Source organism: Eumetopias jubatus, unplaced genomic scaffold (genome assembly GCF_037043125.1).
Source record: "Eumetopias jubatus isolate StellerSeaLion01/CBP00866 unplaced genomic scaffold, mEumJub1_p1.0 scaffold_10, whole genome shotgun sequence".
In the NCBI taxonomy this organism is placed as follows: Eukaryota; Metazoa; Chordata; class Mammalia; order Carnivora; family Otariidae; genus Eumetopias; species Eumetopias jubatus.
The window spans coordinates 108,862,354-108,881,452 of NW_028274816.1; the positions used below are offsets into that span (position 1 = coordinate 108,862,354).

A 19,099-nucleotide genomic window follows, 5' to 3' on the forward strand; every position below is an offset into this window, starting at 1 on the left:
CTCCTTTGTCTCTCCACTCGGGTTTCAAATCCTCTACCAGGCTAAACTGTAACCTCTGATTTGCAATCTGTCTCTAAACTTGTCTGTGAGCTCCTTAAGATCAGGAGCATTATTCTTATTTGTATCGCAAGTGTCTAGCAGGGTGTCTGGCATCTTTCAGGCTCAGAGTAAATTTTAATCTCTACACATCCCAATTTCTGAGAAAAAAATCTAACTAAAGGTATTTATAATTGAGGGTGAGTCAGTGTAACATCACCCTCCTATAGTGAGAAGAATACATCCATTAAGTTCTATTTGCTCTCTCATAGAGACAAGAGATCAGAAATCTAGAGAGACACACTTACATCACTGACTCCATTTCCAAATACTGATACTGAGAACATAATAAAATTACCCTGTGAATGAAATCAATATTCTATTTCTTAATGCTGCTAAATGTATCTCCCAAACCAATCTTATATCACATTAGCAAACTCTCAGAGAATATTGGAGCCAGGATGGGTCTTTGAAAATAATGCAGCTCAAGGCGGTGATTTTATACATGAGGAAATCAAGAGCCTAAGATACTAAATGACTTGCCTAAGATTACAGATGTTTGGTTAGTGGATGAGCCAAGCTTGTGAGCAGTTTCCTGTACTCTTTGTTGCTTCCATGACCCAAACAAGAAAGAAGATTGGTAATGACAAAAGTACAGTTCAGGGGCAGCATCCTGCTGTGTTTGCTCGCCCACCCCACCCCTCAAGTAAAGGAAACAGATAAAAACTTACACAGTAAGGATTGATTGCCTCCAATAGCACAGGGTTATTCCCTTGACCAAATAATAATGCAACAGGACTCTGTAAAATGCAAGTTTTATGCCTTAGAGAAATTAAAATAAATACTACCCTCAAACAGAAAGGTTTGCATATACTTCTGTAGCAAAGAAATTGATGCCATAAAGTGAGACATCAGGAGGGGCTTGATTTTAGAACATCTACCTCCAGAATTATAATAAATCTGTGTTGTTTCAAGCCTCTGCTTGTGTAATTGGTTATGGCAGCCACATGAAACTAATACAATGACTTTATATCACACCCATCGAGTGAGGTGTATCAAAGGATGCTGGAGGGTAGGTAAGTTTAGGGGCTGTGGGATCCTCTTCCCTTCAAAGGGAGGCTAAGTGGGGTTAGGGTGATCATGCAGTGAATGCCTGAGGGGAGAAAGGCTGTGTCCCAGTGTCAACAGAGCCTGTCAGCTGAAGGTGGAGGAGGAGCTTGGGAAGATGATGGCAAGCAAACACTGAGTCTGAGCCAAAGGGCAAGCTCGCCAAATACAAGGACAAAGGTCTGAGTAGGGAGAATTATCAGAAGCCAGAGTCTGAGGCCAGAGGATAGAAGGGCAGGGGGAAAATGGCTGGAAGAGCAATTTGGGGCGGCATCTGGCTGTTGTCCACAGGGAGCCTCTCCATGCTGAGTCCCACACACCTCACTGCTTCTTTCCTGTCTCCACAAAGGAGAACAATTCCACCCTCCAGCAAGTTGCCCAAACCAGAAACCTGGGAGTCATGTAAAAAATCCTTCCCTCTCCCTCACACTTGACATTTGTTATAAATCTATGAGCACTGGCTGAGAAATCTGAGGTGGTGTGGGGAAAACTAGCTTTGGTTTTCACCTGAGGGTACTCTTCACAGAAAGGCAACAACAACAACAAAATATCCAATCCAAAAAATATTATTTCTCACCTCTCAATTTGAAGATGTTAGGCTAGAACAGTGTCTACTTCATCCTAAAATGGGATTGATTTAGCATGAGCATTTTGGCAGCCTTTTTGTTTTAAAGATTTTATTTATTGGGGAGCCTGGGTGGCTCAGTTGGTTAAGCAACTGCCTTCAGCTCAGGTCATGATCTTGGGGTCCTGGGATCACTCCCGTGTTGGGCTCCCTGCTCAGCAGGGAGTCTGCTTCTCCCTCTCCTTCTGTTCCTCCCCCTGCTCATGCTCTCTCTCTCAAATAAATAAATAAAATCTTTAAAAAAATAAAGTATTTATTTATGTATTTATTGGGGGCGGGAGGGGCAGAGGGAGAGAGAATCCCAAGTGGATTCCCCGCTGAGCACAGAGCTATACACAGGGCTTGATCCCATGACCCTGAGATCACAACCTGAGCCAAAACCAAGAGTCGGACACTTAACTGACTGAGCCACCCATGTGCCCCCATTTTAGCGATCTCTTACAGTTTTGTACATATGAAGGAATGAGGGGCAACACTTAGTACACAGGGGAACGCCCACACCATTTTCCACACAGAGGAATGAAGCTCAGTGTGGTAGGCCAGAGTCCAAGATGGCCTCCAACTTTCTCACCTTCTGGCGTACACACCCGCCCTGAGTATGAATTGGATTTGCGTGTAGGTGGAATTTCACTCCTGTAATTAGGTTACATGGTTTGTGAGAGATGAAGGGATTTCGCAGATGTGAATGAGGTCGACCGTCAGCAGGCTTTGAGTTGATCACAGGGAGATTATTCTGGATAGGCCTAACTTTAAAAAGAGAGTCCAAACCTTCCCAGGAGAGAAGGGAGAAATTCAAAGAAAGACTCTTTCCTCTTGGCCTTGAAACAGTCAGTCGTGTTGTGAACTATGGAGAAGGGACAGCCTATAGGAGCTGAGGGCCTTAGTCCTACAATCGCGAAGAACTGAATTCTGCCCAGGAGCTGTGTGAGCTTGGCCCCAGATGAGAAGCAAAGGGACTGACACCTTTTGCAGCCTTACGAGACCCTGAGTAGAGGACCCAGCTAAGCCGTGCCTGAATGCCTGACCCAAGGAAACTGCAAGACAATAAACATTGTCTATTTAAGCTGCTAGTTGTATGGTAATTTGCTACAAAGCAACAGAAAACAAATATAGGCACCATCTACTATATGAAGGAAATGGGGGGCATGTATGACCCTGCACAGGTCTTCCTACATCACCAAGCACCCCACCATCCAGCCTGCTTTCCTCCCCAGGAGGACTTCACGGAGAAAAGAGAGCTCACATTCCTTACCGATGTCTAATAGGGGCCTGTCTTAAGTAGAGAAAATTGGCCATTTTAAGCAACGCAGGTAATTAGGTATCGGTGCTAAACCACAGGTGGTTGCCAATAGATATAATTACCTGCATCTTCTAACAATCTTGAGGTCTTAAACCTATCCAACAAGGAAGGGGTGGGAATCTGCATGCTGTGAGAACTGACTGTCACGTGCAAACCATTTCTCCTTGATTTTGAAGAACGTACCCGAGGATGGTGCAGTGGGCCAAAGCAGCTTTCTAAGCCCATCCTGATCCGAAACAAAGCTTCGGGTTTCTTTTTTAATCATTCAGACAGAAACTCACTTTCCTGATCCCTTGGTACCTGCCAGATCTCGGAGGAAGGGTGAATTGCTTATAGCTTCTTACTGTCCTGCTTTTGTTCCCGGGACCCTCACGTGGAATACCTAAAGTGTGGTCCAGGCACGTAGAGGCTCCTGACTGCCTCCGATCTCAAACCACTTTGCCTCTGACACCCTACGTTCTGGCCACAGTGAAGTTTGTTCCATTTTTTATGCATGTCATGCCCACACATGCCTCTGAGCTTTTACGTGGGTGCGCTCCTCTGCCGGGAATACACCTCGAAGCCTACCCTTTACACACCACTGCTCCCGAAACCCTTCTATATTCCTAAGTGATGAGAGCACCGGGAGCATCTCTTGTTCTAATGAGACAACTCAAGGTGGGCTCCTGGATGGCCTCTAGGTAGGGGCTGGTCAACAGAAAGACCAAGCCATGTACAGAAGCTTGGAATTTTCAGCCCCTCCACCCACCCCATCCAATTTCTCAAAAGAGTCAGTAATTGATCATGCCCATGTGAGGAAGCCTCCATAAAAATCCCAATAGTGGGGGGTCTGGGAAGCTTCCCGGTTGGTGAACCCATTCATGTACTAGGAGCGGTGGTACACCCCAGCTGCAGGGGATGGGAGCTCCTTGCCCTGTGTATTTCTTCATCTGGCTGTTCATCTGTATCATTGATCATATCCTTTAATAAACTGGTAGACATAAGGTAAGTGTTTCCCTGAGTTCTGTGAGCCATGCTAGCAAATTAAACTGGAAGAAGAGGTTGTGGGAGCCTCTGATTTGTAGCCAAGTCAGACAGAAGTTGTGGGTAGCCTGGGGACCTACTACATGGGATTGGCATCTGAAATGGGGGGGTGGCCATCTTATGGGACTGAGCCCTTAACCTGTGGGATGAGACGTTCTCTCCACATAGAAAGTGTTAGAATTGAGTTAAATTGACACTCAGATGGTGCTGTGGAGAATTATTTGCTGTGTGAGAAAAGCTCCACCCATCTGGTGACCTGAAGTGTCAGAAGTGAAACATGCTATAGGAGGAGTAAAGGAGACACAGGTAGGAAACGGGAGGTTTTTCCAATGTACCTTTGTAGCCCTACTTCCTTTGGTGCTGCTGGGCTTATTTTGATGCTGATGATGCTGATGATGATTCATACCTGGCTTTGAGGAGCAGCAATTCCTCTGTTCTGATCCAAGTTGATTTAGCAAACATGGAGCCCCTGCTGTATGCAAGGTTTGTGCTATGTCCTGGAGGGGTAGGGGTAAAGGGAGACAAAGCTCCTGCCCCTGGAGGCTAGACCCTCCTCAGAGTTCCCACTGCTCCTGTCTTAGAGCTCACATCTTCCTCATCCTGAATTTTGTATTAGCTTTCATCCCTCCCTTGGCACCCCAGTGCGTCCAGGGTAAAATCTAAACTGGCAGCTGGTATGGCCTTCGATGCTGGGACTCGGGCTGCCCTCCTCAGCCCTAACTCCCCTGAGCTCTCCTTGCACAGTGAGCCTCTCTCTTCCTAGCCTTGAGGCTGTTGCCCATCTCCCTCCCCTCTCTGAAACACCATTTCTTCCCTCCCTGCCCTAGCAGAATCACACATGTTACCCTTCAGGACTCAGTTTAGGCACTGCATTGGCTGGGAAGCCCTCTTGTGCTCTCAAACTGGGCAACCCCAGACACCCTCCATGGCAATTCCAGAAACGCTGTCATGTGATGGATAGTTACTTATCTCCTTCTCTCCCACTGTCCTCAGCATCTTGAGACCACAGTGGAATGTTCTTTGTGTCTTTTTTTTTTTAAGATTTATTTATTTATTTTAGAGAGAGAGAGAGAGTGTGTGTGCATGTGCGTGCAGGGGGAGAGGGAGAAAGAAATTTTAGCAGACTCCACACTGAGCGTGGAGAGTGATGCGGGGCTCGATCTCACGACCCTAAGATTCATGACTTGAGCTGAAACCAAGAGTCAGTAGTTTAACTGACTGAGCCACCCAGGTGCCCTCTTTGTGTCTTTACCCACCAAGGACCAAGCTGAAAACAGGCGTCTGGAGAGAACTTTCTGGATGAGTGAATTCAAGAGGTCAGGTTCAGCATCCTGAGAGCAACCCTTAGGAGCTGGTGACATGGAAGAGAAGTTCTTCACCTGCTCTAGGGTTTCATAAGGTTCTAAAAATATATACCCCAAGTGTCATGATTTAAAGCTTTCAAATGCAAGCCCCTTGATTCTGATATCCTAGTCTGAAAAGAGAGAAACTCCCCATTTCAAATATGGCCACACGGAGGCCCGTTATTACTTTTAGTGACTGTCTCTCCCATTAGATTGAAGGAAGTCAGAGGCCATCTCTTTTTTGAAACCCCAGCTCCTAGCATAGTGCCTCCTCGGTAGAGAATGCCTTATTCCCCTACTGTTTTGGATACATGGAATGTGAAAAGACGGTATTTGGCACAAATTTTTCTGAAATGTGTTAAATGTGTGTATTTATGCTAAATGATAAATGTGTTATCTATATGTGTGAAAGAGAGATATGCTTTAAATGTCACTAAACAAAACCCATGCCGAATCCTTCAATAACATGATTAACCCAGTTTTTTGTTTGTTTTTTTTTTCACAGTCTTAGTATAGGTACCTGCTACCCTTGCCTGGATGATTTAAAAAAAGAGAGAGAGAGAAAGAAGAAAGAAAGAAAGAAAGAAAAGAAAGAAAAAGAAAGAAAGAAAGAAAGAAAGAAAGAAAGAAAGAAAGAAAGAAAGAAAGAAAGAAAGAAAGAAAGAAAGAAAGAAAGAAAGAAAAGAAAGAAAGAAAGAAAGAAAGAAAGAAAGAAAGAAAAGAAAGAAAGAAAGAAAGAAAGAAAGAAAGAAAGAAAGAAAGAAAAAGAAAGAAAGAAAAGAAAAGAAAAGGAAAGAAAGAAGCAACCTCATGAATCCTCATGAATCCTTGTGTCTCTGATATTCTTATCAAAATGCAGGACATCTTCATTACTATAGCCAGAGCTGGCTTTTTAAAATACACATTTGACTGTGTCCCTCCAGAGCTTAGGGATGTCTTATAATTCCTCTATTTTTAAAGGAACTGTGTCTATGCTCTTGAATATGAAACACAAAGAATCTCACGCATGAGTCCCATGGCATGCCCCACCCTGTAGACTCTCCCCACACCCACGCTGCATTTCCACCCCGCTCTGCCAGCTTGGTTCACTCTGATATTACCCCACCCTCGCCTCCTCCTCCACTGAGAACCCTGAATCTGGGAGAAAGCTTTGGGCTGCAAGTGACAGAAAGCCTGATGCCAAACAGCTCCAACAGGAAGAAGTTTGTTGTCTCACTTAAGAAAATGAGGCCATTCCATGGTTAATTTAATGCTACCAAGTAAGCCATGCAAGAACTGCGTTCATTGCAAGTCTCTGTTTCGTCATCTTCGGTGTAGCTTTTGTCCCTATCATGGACAGAATTGTTTACCCAGGCTCATGTCTATATTAGTGAATCAGTCAGGGTTTTCCAGAGAAACAGAACCAAGAGAATGTGTGTGTGTCTCTGTGTAGAGAGAGAGATTTATTTTAAGGAACTGGCTCATTTCATTGTGGAGACTGACAAATCTGTAATTTGCAGAGAAGGGTGGCAGATTGGAGACCCAGAGAGGAGTTGATGTTGCAGTTTGAGGCCAAAAGCTTCTGGAAGCACATTCCCTCTTTCTTGAGGAACATCAGTCTTTCTCTCAAGGCCTTCAACTGATTGGATGAGGCCCACCGACATTAGGGAGGGTAATCTGCTTTACCTAAGCTCCACTGCTGTAAATGGTAATCTCATCTAAAAAAAATCACAGTGGGGCACCTGGGTGGCTCAGTTGGTTAAGAGTCTAACTCTCCATCTCAGCTCAGCTCTTGATCTCAGGGTCATGAATTCAGGCCCCACTTTGGGCTCCATGCTAGGGATGGAGTCTACTTTAAAAAAGAATGTATCTTCACCAAAACATCTAGAATAGTGTTTGACCAAATATCTTGGTATTGTTGACAAGCCAATTTGACACACAAAATTAGCCATCATGATGTCTAAATCAATCACTCTCAAGAAAGAGATTGAAATCACCATTAGTGGGGTAGATAATAATCAAAAGTAACTTTCTGGGGCTAGAAAAGGACTCCTCTGAGCACATGGCTCTGTGGTGGGTGAACATAAATAAAATCAGGGCTCTGCCTGCAAAGCAGCCTGTAGTTAGGGGTGAGGTTGGATGAAAGTGCGGATTTGAGCAGGAAAACAACAAAGTCTGCTAATCAACAGGCAGGCAGAATCACAATCCTTTATGGATTCCTTTACATGTTCCATAAGCCCTACTAGAGCCCTTGTTATACTGAGTCATGGGTTTGCAGCTCATCTTCCTCTTTAGATGGTGGGTGTACCCTTGAATAAGAACCATGTATCAGTTACCTCTTTATCAACAGCCCCATGCATGGTGCTCAGGATCAGGTGGTTACTCCATAGGTGCTTTGAACTGACCAAAGTGGATTATTCTGGTGTGAAATCAACCTTGTGCTTGCCATTGCTAGAGAAATCATATATTTCTATGCACCACAAGCTTTGTTGAAATCACAGATTCACAACTGTTATGCCAACTTTTTTCTAGATATTCCTACAGAGAACCTATGAGGCAATAAAACTTGCCCAAATAGTCTAGTCATACAAAGTTCTCTTCTTTTTCATACATCCATAACATGAAGAAAATCCCAGTGGCAAAGCAAAGAACACTCTCGACCTTATACTCAGCAATGATAATAAGAGATAAAGGGTCCACCATTTTCCCTAAGCACCAACTCAGACAAAGTAGGTCATTTGGAGTGTGTCAGATAATACAGCCTCAGGTCCAATTACTTAATTCAGAAATTCTCATGACTTATCTTTTTTTAACAGAGTGGAGTGCCCCAAAGTTTAAGAAGTAAAATCATCAGATACCAATCTTCTTTTCCAGGAAGCCAAAGGACTTTGGGACCATTAGATGCAGAGGATGATAAAGTCACTTCTCAGTTGGCCACTGTGTAGAGACCAGTTGAACTCACCAATCCACTTTAGGCCACTGTGTAGAGACCAGTTGAACTCACCAATCCACTTAGGAACAATACTAAGCATCTTCCATGTTCTATGCATCATGAGAGACCCTCACTTGCATTACTATGTTTCCAGTTTATAGCTCTCTGCTTTTTCCGAAGCAGAGAAGTATCAACTTTCCAATTACACTGCTATTGATAAAATAATAATAGTTACACGCAGAACAACTGACATGTACTCACACCATGCCTCAGACATTACCATAAGCACCTTACCTTGCATTATATAATTTAATCCTCACAAAACCTCACGAGGCTAACTGGGTCCTTATCTCCATTTTAACAGATGAATAACCCAAGGATCTGAAAGGAGGTAGGCAATTTGCCGACAGAACTACCAGTAGGAAGCCAAAGTCCCAGACTCAACGCCAGGTGTGTCCGACTTGAGTTCACACTGCATGTTTTATACATATTATCTTCTATAAAGCTGGAAATGAGGAAAAGTTCAGCTTTTTTAAATCAACACACAAAAGGAAAGATAAAACTTTCCTGTGGCTGTCTCAGAAGCAACAACCAAATCAAAAGAGGGCTTTGAACATGTGTAAAGAAGGGATGTGCCAACCGAGGGGAAAACATCAAAAATAAAATGTGGAGCAGAAAAGCAAAATTTTGCAGGGCTTATTCAGTATTATCCATGAGCACTTCAGTCACTACAGAGGATATTGGAGGATATTATTAGTTTGGCAAGACTCATAACCTGGCGGGAATGCCCTTTGTTGCTTTAATTCCATAATTGCAAAGCACAAACATATAATTATAAATACAATTTCTGGGATGCCTTGAATATGAGAAGCAGATTCCTCAGAAAAACCATAAGCACTCGATCCATTGGCAAGGGATGTCCCCAGTTGTCAAGGATAAAATGCCATGTATCTAGATCAGGCCACATGAATATAGCCTGTGTCGATTAAGTTGTTAAAAGATTATTATTAGAAACCTGATCATTTCTGGGTGAATTAATCAAGACCAGTTTCTATGCCCACTGGGCCAAGGAATAAATGTGCCATAGTAAATTTGTACAGTTAATAATCTCAATTTATGAGGCTATTTGGCAGTCAGCTGGCTTTTTCGTGGGTCACCCACCTCTCCCTCACCAAGCTGCTTTCCTCCTACTGGAAAGCCCCAAGAGCATGGGTTAATTACCGTCCCACGGTACAACTGAGAAAGTGATGCTCAGAGGGGTTTAGTAACTTGCGGCGCTCTGCACAGTTGACATCAGGAACTCCACAGAAGAACCAGAACACAAGAGACAGCAGCCAAGAATGAACCATGTGAGCTCGGGACACTGCTCTTCCCACCTGCCACCAACTACAAAGATCTCCACCGACACATGAAACCCTCTGTGCTTAGCGCCCAAATGGGGAACTCCATATCGACTCCTCTCAAGAACTGCATTTCTTCCCCTCCCACATCTAGGCAGTTAAAAATACTTTGAAATATCTCACCCACCTTTCTGTCCATCCTTCTCCTTAACATGCTTGCTCTTTCTCTTGCCTCTCTCCCAACTAAAGTCTGATACAGCAGAACGAGGAGGACTGTGATTAAGGTGAGAGTGGTGGAGGACAACAGGGACCCCCACCTTCCTTTGACACCAAAGCCATGGTATGTTTCTGGCTCTACTTTGTCTTCAGTTCCCTCCCCACTCACGCTGACAGCATCCACTCTGGCCATTATTTTTAGCCCACGCTTGGCCCAATCTGCTAAGTCCTGACCACAGATGGTACTAAAGTGACATCAGTGACAGCATGCATCCCAGCAAGACTCACTGTCATGGTCAGCCTTTCCAGACTTCCTGTTTCATTAATGTTAAAAAAAAAAAATGGCTCTTTCTCGCTTAACCAAATTACAACAGATGGAGCTTCAACCCTCCGTCCTCCGCAGCCCTCTCCCTGGCAGAACCACCCAAGGGAAAGGCCTAGGGTTGTAGGCTTCCATGGAGAAAGGGGGTCTTGGTGGAACTGCCACTCTTGAACAAACGTCCCCTTGACAGAAAAGTCTTATTCCCACTGTGTACGAGACATGCCGCTGCTCCCTGCACCTCCCTTGGCACGCAGCAAATGCAAAATTTATTTCATTCAAATTCTTTCCTTAAAAAAAAATAAAAGAACAAGAATAAGTATGTATTTACCTGGAACAAAGCTTCCCTGGACCACCTCCTTGTACGCCCACCAGCCTTCATGGATTTTTGGTGAATTCTGTTGAGCTGTAGGGGTTAAAAAAGGAAGAGACACTGAGAGGCTAGTGGAGGATCTCTGTGTCCTGGCTGGGAAGAAGGGTGAATATACATAAAATAATCCTCTTCTACCCACAAGTCATCCTACAAAATGCAGCACCTACCCTCCTTTTCCTTTTTTTTTTTTTTTTTACAATATACTGTCATCGTGTTTTTATTAAAAAAAAGCACTCAGGAGATTTCTATGCAAGGGAAATAGACAATAATTATGTATTTAAGCCTATCTGAATTCCCCTGTCACTTGTCTCTACCTCTGACTCACCTCTTTTCTGCACCTGCCCCCGTACACGTGCGTGCGCGTGCACACACGCGCATGCGCACGCACACACACACACGCACACACACGCACACGCACCCTCCCCTGGGATTGAGGAGAGGAAGCTGATCCCAGCCATGAGCCAGACAAGAACTCTACACGTGCACAAACCCCTTAGGAATCGAAAAGAGGTAGGGCATTTGCTAAAAGGGCTGGGCTAGAAGAGGGAAGGGCTTTCTTCAGGCCCCAGGAAAATGAAAACAAGAATATAAATCATCATGGTGAGAGCTTCTGTCGTCATAGGGAGAAAAAGTGGAAAGCCCAAGAAATTGGGACACAGCATAGGGATCTGTGAGCTCATGCTGACAGGACCTCAGGATAAGCCTTGACCTTTATGGCAGCTGGTGGGCGATCTGGGGTGATTCTATTATATGTGGGTGTCTGCCCCGAAGTGCAGGTGGCACACGCACTTATGTGGATGCCTGAACTGCATTCACATCTCAGCTGTCAGTCACGCTGGAAGAAAATAAGGTAATTTCAACCATATCTGTAATTTGGCGAGTACATAGCAAACGTTAAACCTTGACATTCATTGCCTTTCTTTAAATCTTGTTCTTTTTTCAGTCTCCTTCAGACGCATCATTCTGGGTTAGAGAACATGGTCCAAGACAACGCGTTTGAAAGCACAGCTTTGTATAGGGAGGATTTGCCAAATTCCTTTAGCTTCCCTATGAGCTTCAATCGCTTAGCTCCAAGTGTCTCCCCATAGTAGAGAGAAGATACTTATTTCTGAGTATGACATTAAGCCTGCTGAGGCTTGCAGTTCTGTGATGAAGAATGGTTTATGACACAGGATGAGTGAAAGAGAAGCCCACTCCTTCTGGAGATGACAGTGGGGGTTGAGGTATTTAGACACAAATAGAAGAGGGACAAAGAACCTACTTAAGGATCTGGAAAGATACCACCTTTCAAGTTGCCCAGCACAAGTCTAGGGCTTGGGATGAGTCAAAGGACACTGGGTTACCCAGTACCCCATTTCCATGTGGAATGGACAGAGCCCCCACAGCCCTTGAGGAAGATCCTAAAGGCAGCTGAGTGAAAGGCCAGTTTATCCGTTCTGGGGCAGCAGGCAAAGGGAGAAGTGGCCTCAACACAGAGGCTGGAGAGACTTTGTCCAGCCAGGGAGCCAAGTGGAAGAGTCAACAGACTCCTGGTATTTGTGGTACTAGGGAAAGACAAGGAGATTTGAAATTAGCTAGGAATTCTTTATGCCTGACCAAGTTAAGAAACCAGGTCAAGAGTTATATGGTTGGAAAGTTTACCAAGTAGGTGGACAAAGGACATTTCTCTGGTTCAGAACAATTCTGATGCTTCCTCTGAGCCTTGATATTACATGATCCACCTTCCCCCTCCTTCCCAGATCATGGAGGGTCGTCATAGGACAAAGAGGAGAATGACAAAGGTTTAGAAGTCTGTGAGATCAGATTCACCTAATGCACTCAGACCCAGTGGCCCATTTTTTTTTAAAGATTTTATTTATTCATTTTAGAGAGAGAGAGAGAAAGAGGGGGGAGAGGCAGAGGGAAAGAGAGAATCTCAAGCCGACTCTGCACTTAGCATGGAGCCCAACGTGGGGCTTGATCCTGGGACCCTGAGATCATGACCTGAGCTGAAACCAAGAGTCAGATGCCTAACTGACTGAGCCACCCAGGCACCCCTACGGTGGCTCATTTTGAAACATTTTGTAATGCTCACCTTGATGATAATTAAATAAAACTCACAGGCAGTACATCCTACAAAAAAACCCAAATAAACAAACAAACAAAAAAACAAACAAACAACTCTGATATTTCACTAAACTTCAGCCTAACTCTGCTGGACATGAAACATGTTCCAAGTGTGGAAGAGATACACATATCTGAAAGCTCAAAAGCATTGAACTGCAGACACCACTTAACATCTTTGCATTAGAGATAAGCCAGGATTGATTTTCTTTATCAAAGACAGGAATTTTTGAGTTTTACTGAAACTCACAAAATTGACTGTCTTGAACAATTTAAATCATAAATATGGCCTTCTTTCTTTATTCCCAGGGGTACTTGGGAAAGCCATGTTCTCTTTTTTTTCTAATTTTATTTTATTTAAATTCAATTAACATATAGTGTATTATTAGTTTCAGAGGTAGAGTTCAGTGATTCATCAGTCTTAAATAACACCCAGCGCTCATTACATCATGTGCCTTCCTTAATGCCCGTAACCCAGTTACCCCACACCCCCCAACAACCGTCAGTTTGTTTCCTATGATTAAAGTCTCTTATGGTTTGACTCCCTCTCTGATTTTGTCTTATTTTACTTTTCCCTCACTTCCCCTATGATCCTCTGTTGTTTCTTAAATTCCACATATGAGTGAAATCATATAACTGGCTTTCTCTGATTTATTTCACTTAGCATAATACCCTCTAGTTCCATCCATGTCATTGCAAATGGTAAGGTTTCATTTTTTTAATGGCTGAGTGATATTCCATTATATATACATACCACATCATCTTTATCCATTCATCTGTCGATGGACATCTAGGCTCTTTTCATAGTCTGGCTATTGTGGACACTGCTGCTATAAAGGGGTGCAGGCACCCCTTCAGATCACTATGTTTGTATCTTTTGGGTAAATACCTAGTAGTGCAGTTACTGGGTCATAGGGTAGTTCTATTTTTAACTTTTTGAAGAACCTCCATACTGTTTTCCAGAGTGGCTGCACCAGCTTGCATTCCCACCAGCAATGTAAGAGGGTTCCCCTTTCTCCACATCCTCACCAACATTTGTTGTTTCCTGACTTGTTAATTTTAGCCATTCTGACTGGTGTAGGGTGGTATCTCATTGCACCAAAAACCGTAAGATACTTGGAATAAACCTAACCAAAGAGGTAAAAGATCTGTACTCTGAAAACTATAAAACACTTATGAAAGAAATTGAGAAAGACACAAAGAAATGGAAAAATGTTCCATGCTCATGGATCAGAAGAACAAATATTGTTAAAATGTCTATGCTACCCAGAGCAATCTACACATTCAGTGCAACCCGTATCAAAATACCACCAACAGGGGCGCCTGGGTGGCTCAGTTGGTTAAGTGTTTGCCTTCCGCTCCAGTCATGATCCCAGTGTCCTGGGATCAAGCCCTGCATCAGGCTCCCTGCTCAGTGGAGAGCCTGCTTCTCCCTCTTCCTCTGCTGTTCCCCCTGGTTGCTGTCTCTCTGTGTCAGAAAAATAAAATCTTTTAAATTAAAAAAAAAAATACCACCAACATTTTTCAAAGAGCTGGAACAAATAATCCTAAAATTTGTATGGAACCAGAAAAGACTTAGAATAGCCAAAGAAATGTTGAAAGAGAAAACCAAGCTGGTGGCATCACAATTCCAGACTTCAAGCTCTATTACAAAGCTCTAATCATCAGAAAAAGTATGGTACTGGCACAAAAACAGACACATAGATCAATCAAACAGAATAGAGAACCCAAAAATGGACCCTCAACTCTATGGTCAACTGATCTTCGACAAAGCAGGGAAGAATGTCAAGGGAAAAAAGACAGTCTCTTCAACAAATGGTCCTGGGGAAATTGGACAGCCATATGCAGAAGAACGAAACTGGACCATTTTCTTACACCACACAGAAAGATAAACTCAAAATGGCTGTAAGACCTAAATGTGATAAAGGAATGCATTAAAACCCTAGAGGAGAATGCAGTCAGTAACCTCTGTGACCTCGGCTACAGCAACTTCCTGCTAGACATGTCTCCAAAGGCAAGGGAAACAAAAGCAAAAATGAACTATTGGGACTTTTTATCATCAAGATAAAAAGCTTTTGCACAGCAAAGGAAACAGTTGACAAAAACAAAGGACAATTGACAAAATGGGAGAAGATATTTGTAAATGTCTTATCAGATAAAGGGCTACTATCCAAAGTCTATAAAGAACTTATCAAACTCAACACCTAAAACACAAGTAATCCAGTGAAGAAATTGGCAGAAGACATGAACAGACATCTCTCCAAAGACATCCAAATGGCCAACAGACACATGAAAAAATATTCAACATCACTTGGCATCAGGGAAAAACAAATCAAAACCACAGTGAGAAGCCACATTCTCTTGTATATATCTCATCATTATAAGTGAGGATCTTCACAGCCCTCAAAAATTTCGGTTTTATATTAAACATTTTTACCAAGTTGTTTTACAAAACTTTTCATTGATAGTACTTACACATATCCATTTTAAACAATTAACACAGTGCTTTAGCTATAATGTAAAGGAGAAATAAATGTAATTCATTAAATATATATTTCAGTGTGTATGCTTGAGCATGATGCATTAGAACAGAGATTGGCAAATTATCATCTAGTAGCCAAAGATGGTCCACTGACTGTTTTTGTACCACTCAAAAGCTAAGAAGGCTTTGCAAGTAGCCAAAAAAATAAATAAGAATATCTTATGACATGTGAAAATTAAATTAAATGGTAATTTCAATGTCTATAAAGTTTTATTGAAACACAGCCATGTCCATTTCTTTACATATTGTTTATGGCTGCTTTCTCACTATAGTGTCAGAGTTGAATAACTGTGACAGAGACCAATTAGCCTGCAAAACTTAAAATATTTCCTATGTGGATCTTTACAGAAAAAGTTTGTTGACTGTTAATTTATGAACATAATTTCAAAAAACAATGTAATGCTTTAACTGTAATATAAAGGATAAATGCATAATTTGTAATAAAATATATTTCAATTTGTAAATACTTGGTTATGATACACCAGAAGAATGAAGAAGTTGGATATTTGATTGAAACAGGTACAAATAATACAGTTGGGGGGCACCTGGGTGGCTCAGTTGGTTGAGTGTCCAACTCTTGATTTTGACTTAGGTCATGATCTCAGAGCCCTGGGATTGGGCCCAGTGTTGGGCTATGCACTCCGTGGGGTGTCTGCTTGAGATTCTCTCCACCTCCCTCTGCTCTTCCCACCCCCCACCTCTCTCTCTCTCAAATAAATAAATAAACCTTAAAAAAAAAATAAGACAGTTGTACTCGATTGGAGAGGCCACAATCCACAAGTGGCATTGCTCTCAGTGATGTGATTTTCCAAAATACTGAACAACTCTTGGCAAAGTTCAGAACAAAATAAAGTACCATCTTCCCTTGATAGACACAGTATTTGCACTGCTGGAGAAGAGGACATAGTAAAACTATGTAAGAGATACTTTGTGTTCATAAGCAACATGAAATTTATATGCTCATATAAATACAAATTTTTCACTCACTTGAATGTCTGCTGGGACATGGGACAATGTATCACTGTTTGAAACTGTCAAATATACTGCAGAGCAGATTCTCTGCCTGCCCTGGCCCAGTTGGTGCTAAATGCAGTATTTTTCATTAAAACAATCTCAAGGGGTTCCTGGGTGGCTTAGTCAGTTAAGTGTCTGCCTTCAGCTCAGGTCATGATCCCGGGGTCCTGGGATCGAGTCCCACATCGGGCTCCTTGCTCAGCCAGGAGTCTGCTTCTCCCTCCCCCTTCTCCTTCTCTCTCTTGCTCTCGCTCTCTCTCAAATAAATAAAATCTTTAAAAAAATAAAACGATCTCACAATGCCCTTCTTGACAGTCACTGACCTAACAGGATTATTTACAGCACTATTTATCTATGCTAAATGAGAATAAAGCATTTTGAACACTAATCAGAAAACTTTTAGATAAAAGACACATTTCCCTATATATCTGAATTGTAGTGTCAAGTCCACATGCCACCGCATTACACATTTCAATATTTTTTCTTTTTCTTGCCATTTGACCATATCCTTAAGAAACTATCATTTCCAGCAAAGGAAAAGCAGCAAGGAAGAAAGAGAAAGCAAAGATGTTCTTAAGATGACAAAAAGGGAAAGCAATTCCAATACAATCCTGAGTAAAATGACTAAGTTTTCAGATTTTTAGATACATTCCTATTCTTTCTCTCTCTCTTCTCTCTGTGCATATAGGCACCCCCCACCCCCTACAGACACACACACACACACACACACACACACAGAGGCCCATTATAAGGAAGACCTATCAGTCTGACCTAAGCACTGATTTAGGAAATGTCATTTTTAAAAAAGATTTTATTTATTTATTCATCAGAAAGGGGGAGAGAGAGAGAGAGAACACACAAGCAGGGGGAGCAGCAGGCAGAGGGAGAAGCAGACTCCCCACTGAGCAGGGAGCCCGATGCGGGACTCAATCCCAGGACCACAGGATCCTGACCTGAGCCGAAGGCAGGCGCTTAACCGACTGAGCCACCCAGGCGTCCCAGGAGATGTCATTTAAAAGGCAGAAGAAAATGAAGTCCTTGGATAATTATGAGTATTGCAATGAACAGAAGTATCACCATAAGCTTCTGTTCCATCCAGAAAGCAGCAAAACATCCTGCTCTCCCTTCATGTCCAGTCATTGATCCTTCAGCTACCCTATCCATTACGAAGTGAAATTATGTAAGAGTTTAGCAGGCGGCAAGACAATCAAACCATCTGAATGAAGTCTGTTAGAACGACAGAACTGGAGAGTTTCCATTTGCTTTCTTTGACATGCCTAGAGAAGGATCCAAACTCGCCCTGCAAAAATCAATCAGCCTGAGCTGTCTATAAATTACAAAATATGATACCTGCAGGCTAGATGTGAAGAAAAGGAAGGGTTTTATACAATGTGTTATTGAATGCCATTGTATGCCCTGTCTGGCCTCATACTGTTGGGCAGTTTGGAAAGATAGAACAGCACATCGAAAAGCTTTTTTTCATTTAAAGCTTTGCTCAGGGAAACCTGGGTGGCTCAGCCGGCGAAGCGTCTGTCTTCGGCTCAGGTCATGACCCCAGGGTCCTGGGATCGAGCCCCACATCAGTTCCCTGCTCAGCGGGGAGTCTGCTTCTCCCTCTCCCTCTGCTGCTACCCCCGCTTGTGCGCTCTCTCTCTCTCTCTGACAAATAAATAAAATCTTTAAAAAATACATTTAAAGCTCTGCTACAGTAAGCATGGGTGGCTTGTTTGCCACAGTGCACCAGGACAGGTACTGGCTTTTCATTTTAAACCTTGCCAGCCAGATCCTCCTGATATCCAGTGAGTGGAGAGCCAGCTGAGAATTCCTCGGAGCAAACAGGTGATCAGAAAGCAGCCTTAGCCTCTGAAGCACTTTGCCTGTGCACTGGATTTCTTTATGCACTGTGCAACCAGCCCCTGGGAAAAATCCAGGTGCCTAATCAAAAAAATTGTGTTGACAGTAAAAGCTGTCATCACTGCCAGATGAGGAGATACACATAGCAAGGGCCCCTCTCTTGATAGTAAGGAAAACATATTTCAATTTTATTCTTTTTTTTTCATTGTGGATGTTTGAGAACTTGCAAGTTTTAAAAGAAAACTCAGAATCTCTGGATTTGGAGAGAGACACAATTCATTGCTCCAATCTCCTCTTGGGCAGTTGGGGAAATGGACGAACAGAGAAGGGATGCCCCTAATAAAGAAAAGAAAAAAAAATACATATATATATAGTGTCTTACACCAAGAGTCAGCAACTTTTTCTGTAAATGGCCAGATAATGAATATTGTAGGCTTTGAAGGCCATTCTGTCCCTGTCCTCATGACTCAACTTTGCCACAGTAACACAAAAACAGCCATATACAGTATGTAAATGAATGGCTGTGGCTGTGTGTCAATAAAATGGTATTTACAAACACACATGGAGGGCTGGACTCAGCCTGTGGCAGGCAGCACTGTGTTGATTCCTGTCTTACAGCTAGAAAAGATTTTTGTCATCTTGTTCCGCTTCCCTACTAAAATGTTTAGAACTGAGCTACTTTATTTTTTTAAATTTTTTTATTGTTATGTTAATCACCATACATTAAATCATTAGTTCTTGATGTAGTGTTCCATGATTCATTGTTTGTGCATAACACCCAGTGCTCCACGCAGAAGGTGCCCTCTTTAATACCCATCACCAGGCTAACCCATCCCCCCACCCCCCTCCCCTCTAGAACCCTCAGTTTGTTTTTCAGAGTCCATTGTCTCTCATGGTTCGTCTCCCCCTCCGACTTACTCCCCTTCATTCTTCCCCTCCTGCTATCTTCTTCTTTTTCTTTTTTCTTAACATATCTTGCATTATTTGTTTCAG

At 42.8% G+C, this 19,099-nt stretch overlaps 1 protein-coding gene across 1 annotated transcript in view; it reads right to left on the reverse strand.

Annotated features, from left to right (window-relative positions):
- Positions 1-19,099, reverse strand: part of CA10 (carbonic anhydrase 10 (inactive)) — a 534,858-nt gene that overhangs the window by 427,062 nt on the left and 88,697 nt on the right. The window contains exon 2 of the mRNA XM_028091369.2: positions 10,552-10,626. Coding sequence (XP_027947170.1) covers positions 10,552-10,626 — 75 coding nt within the window. The remainder of the gene's footprint in view (positions 1-10,551; positions 10,627-19,099) is intronic.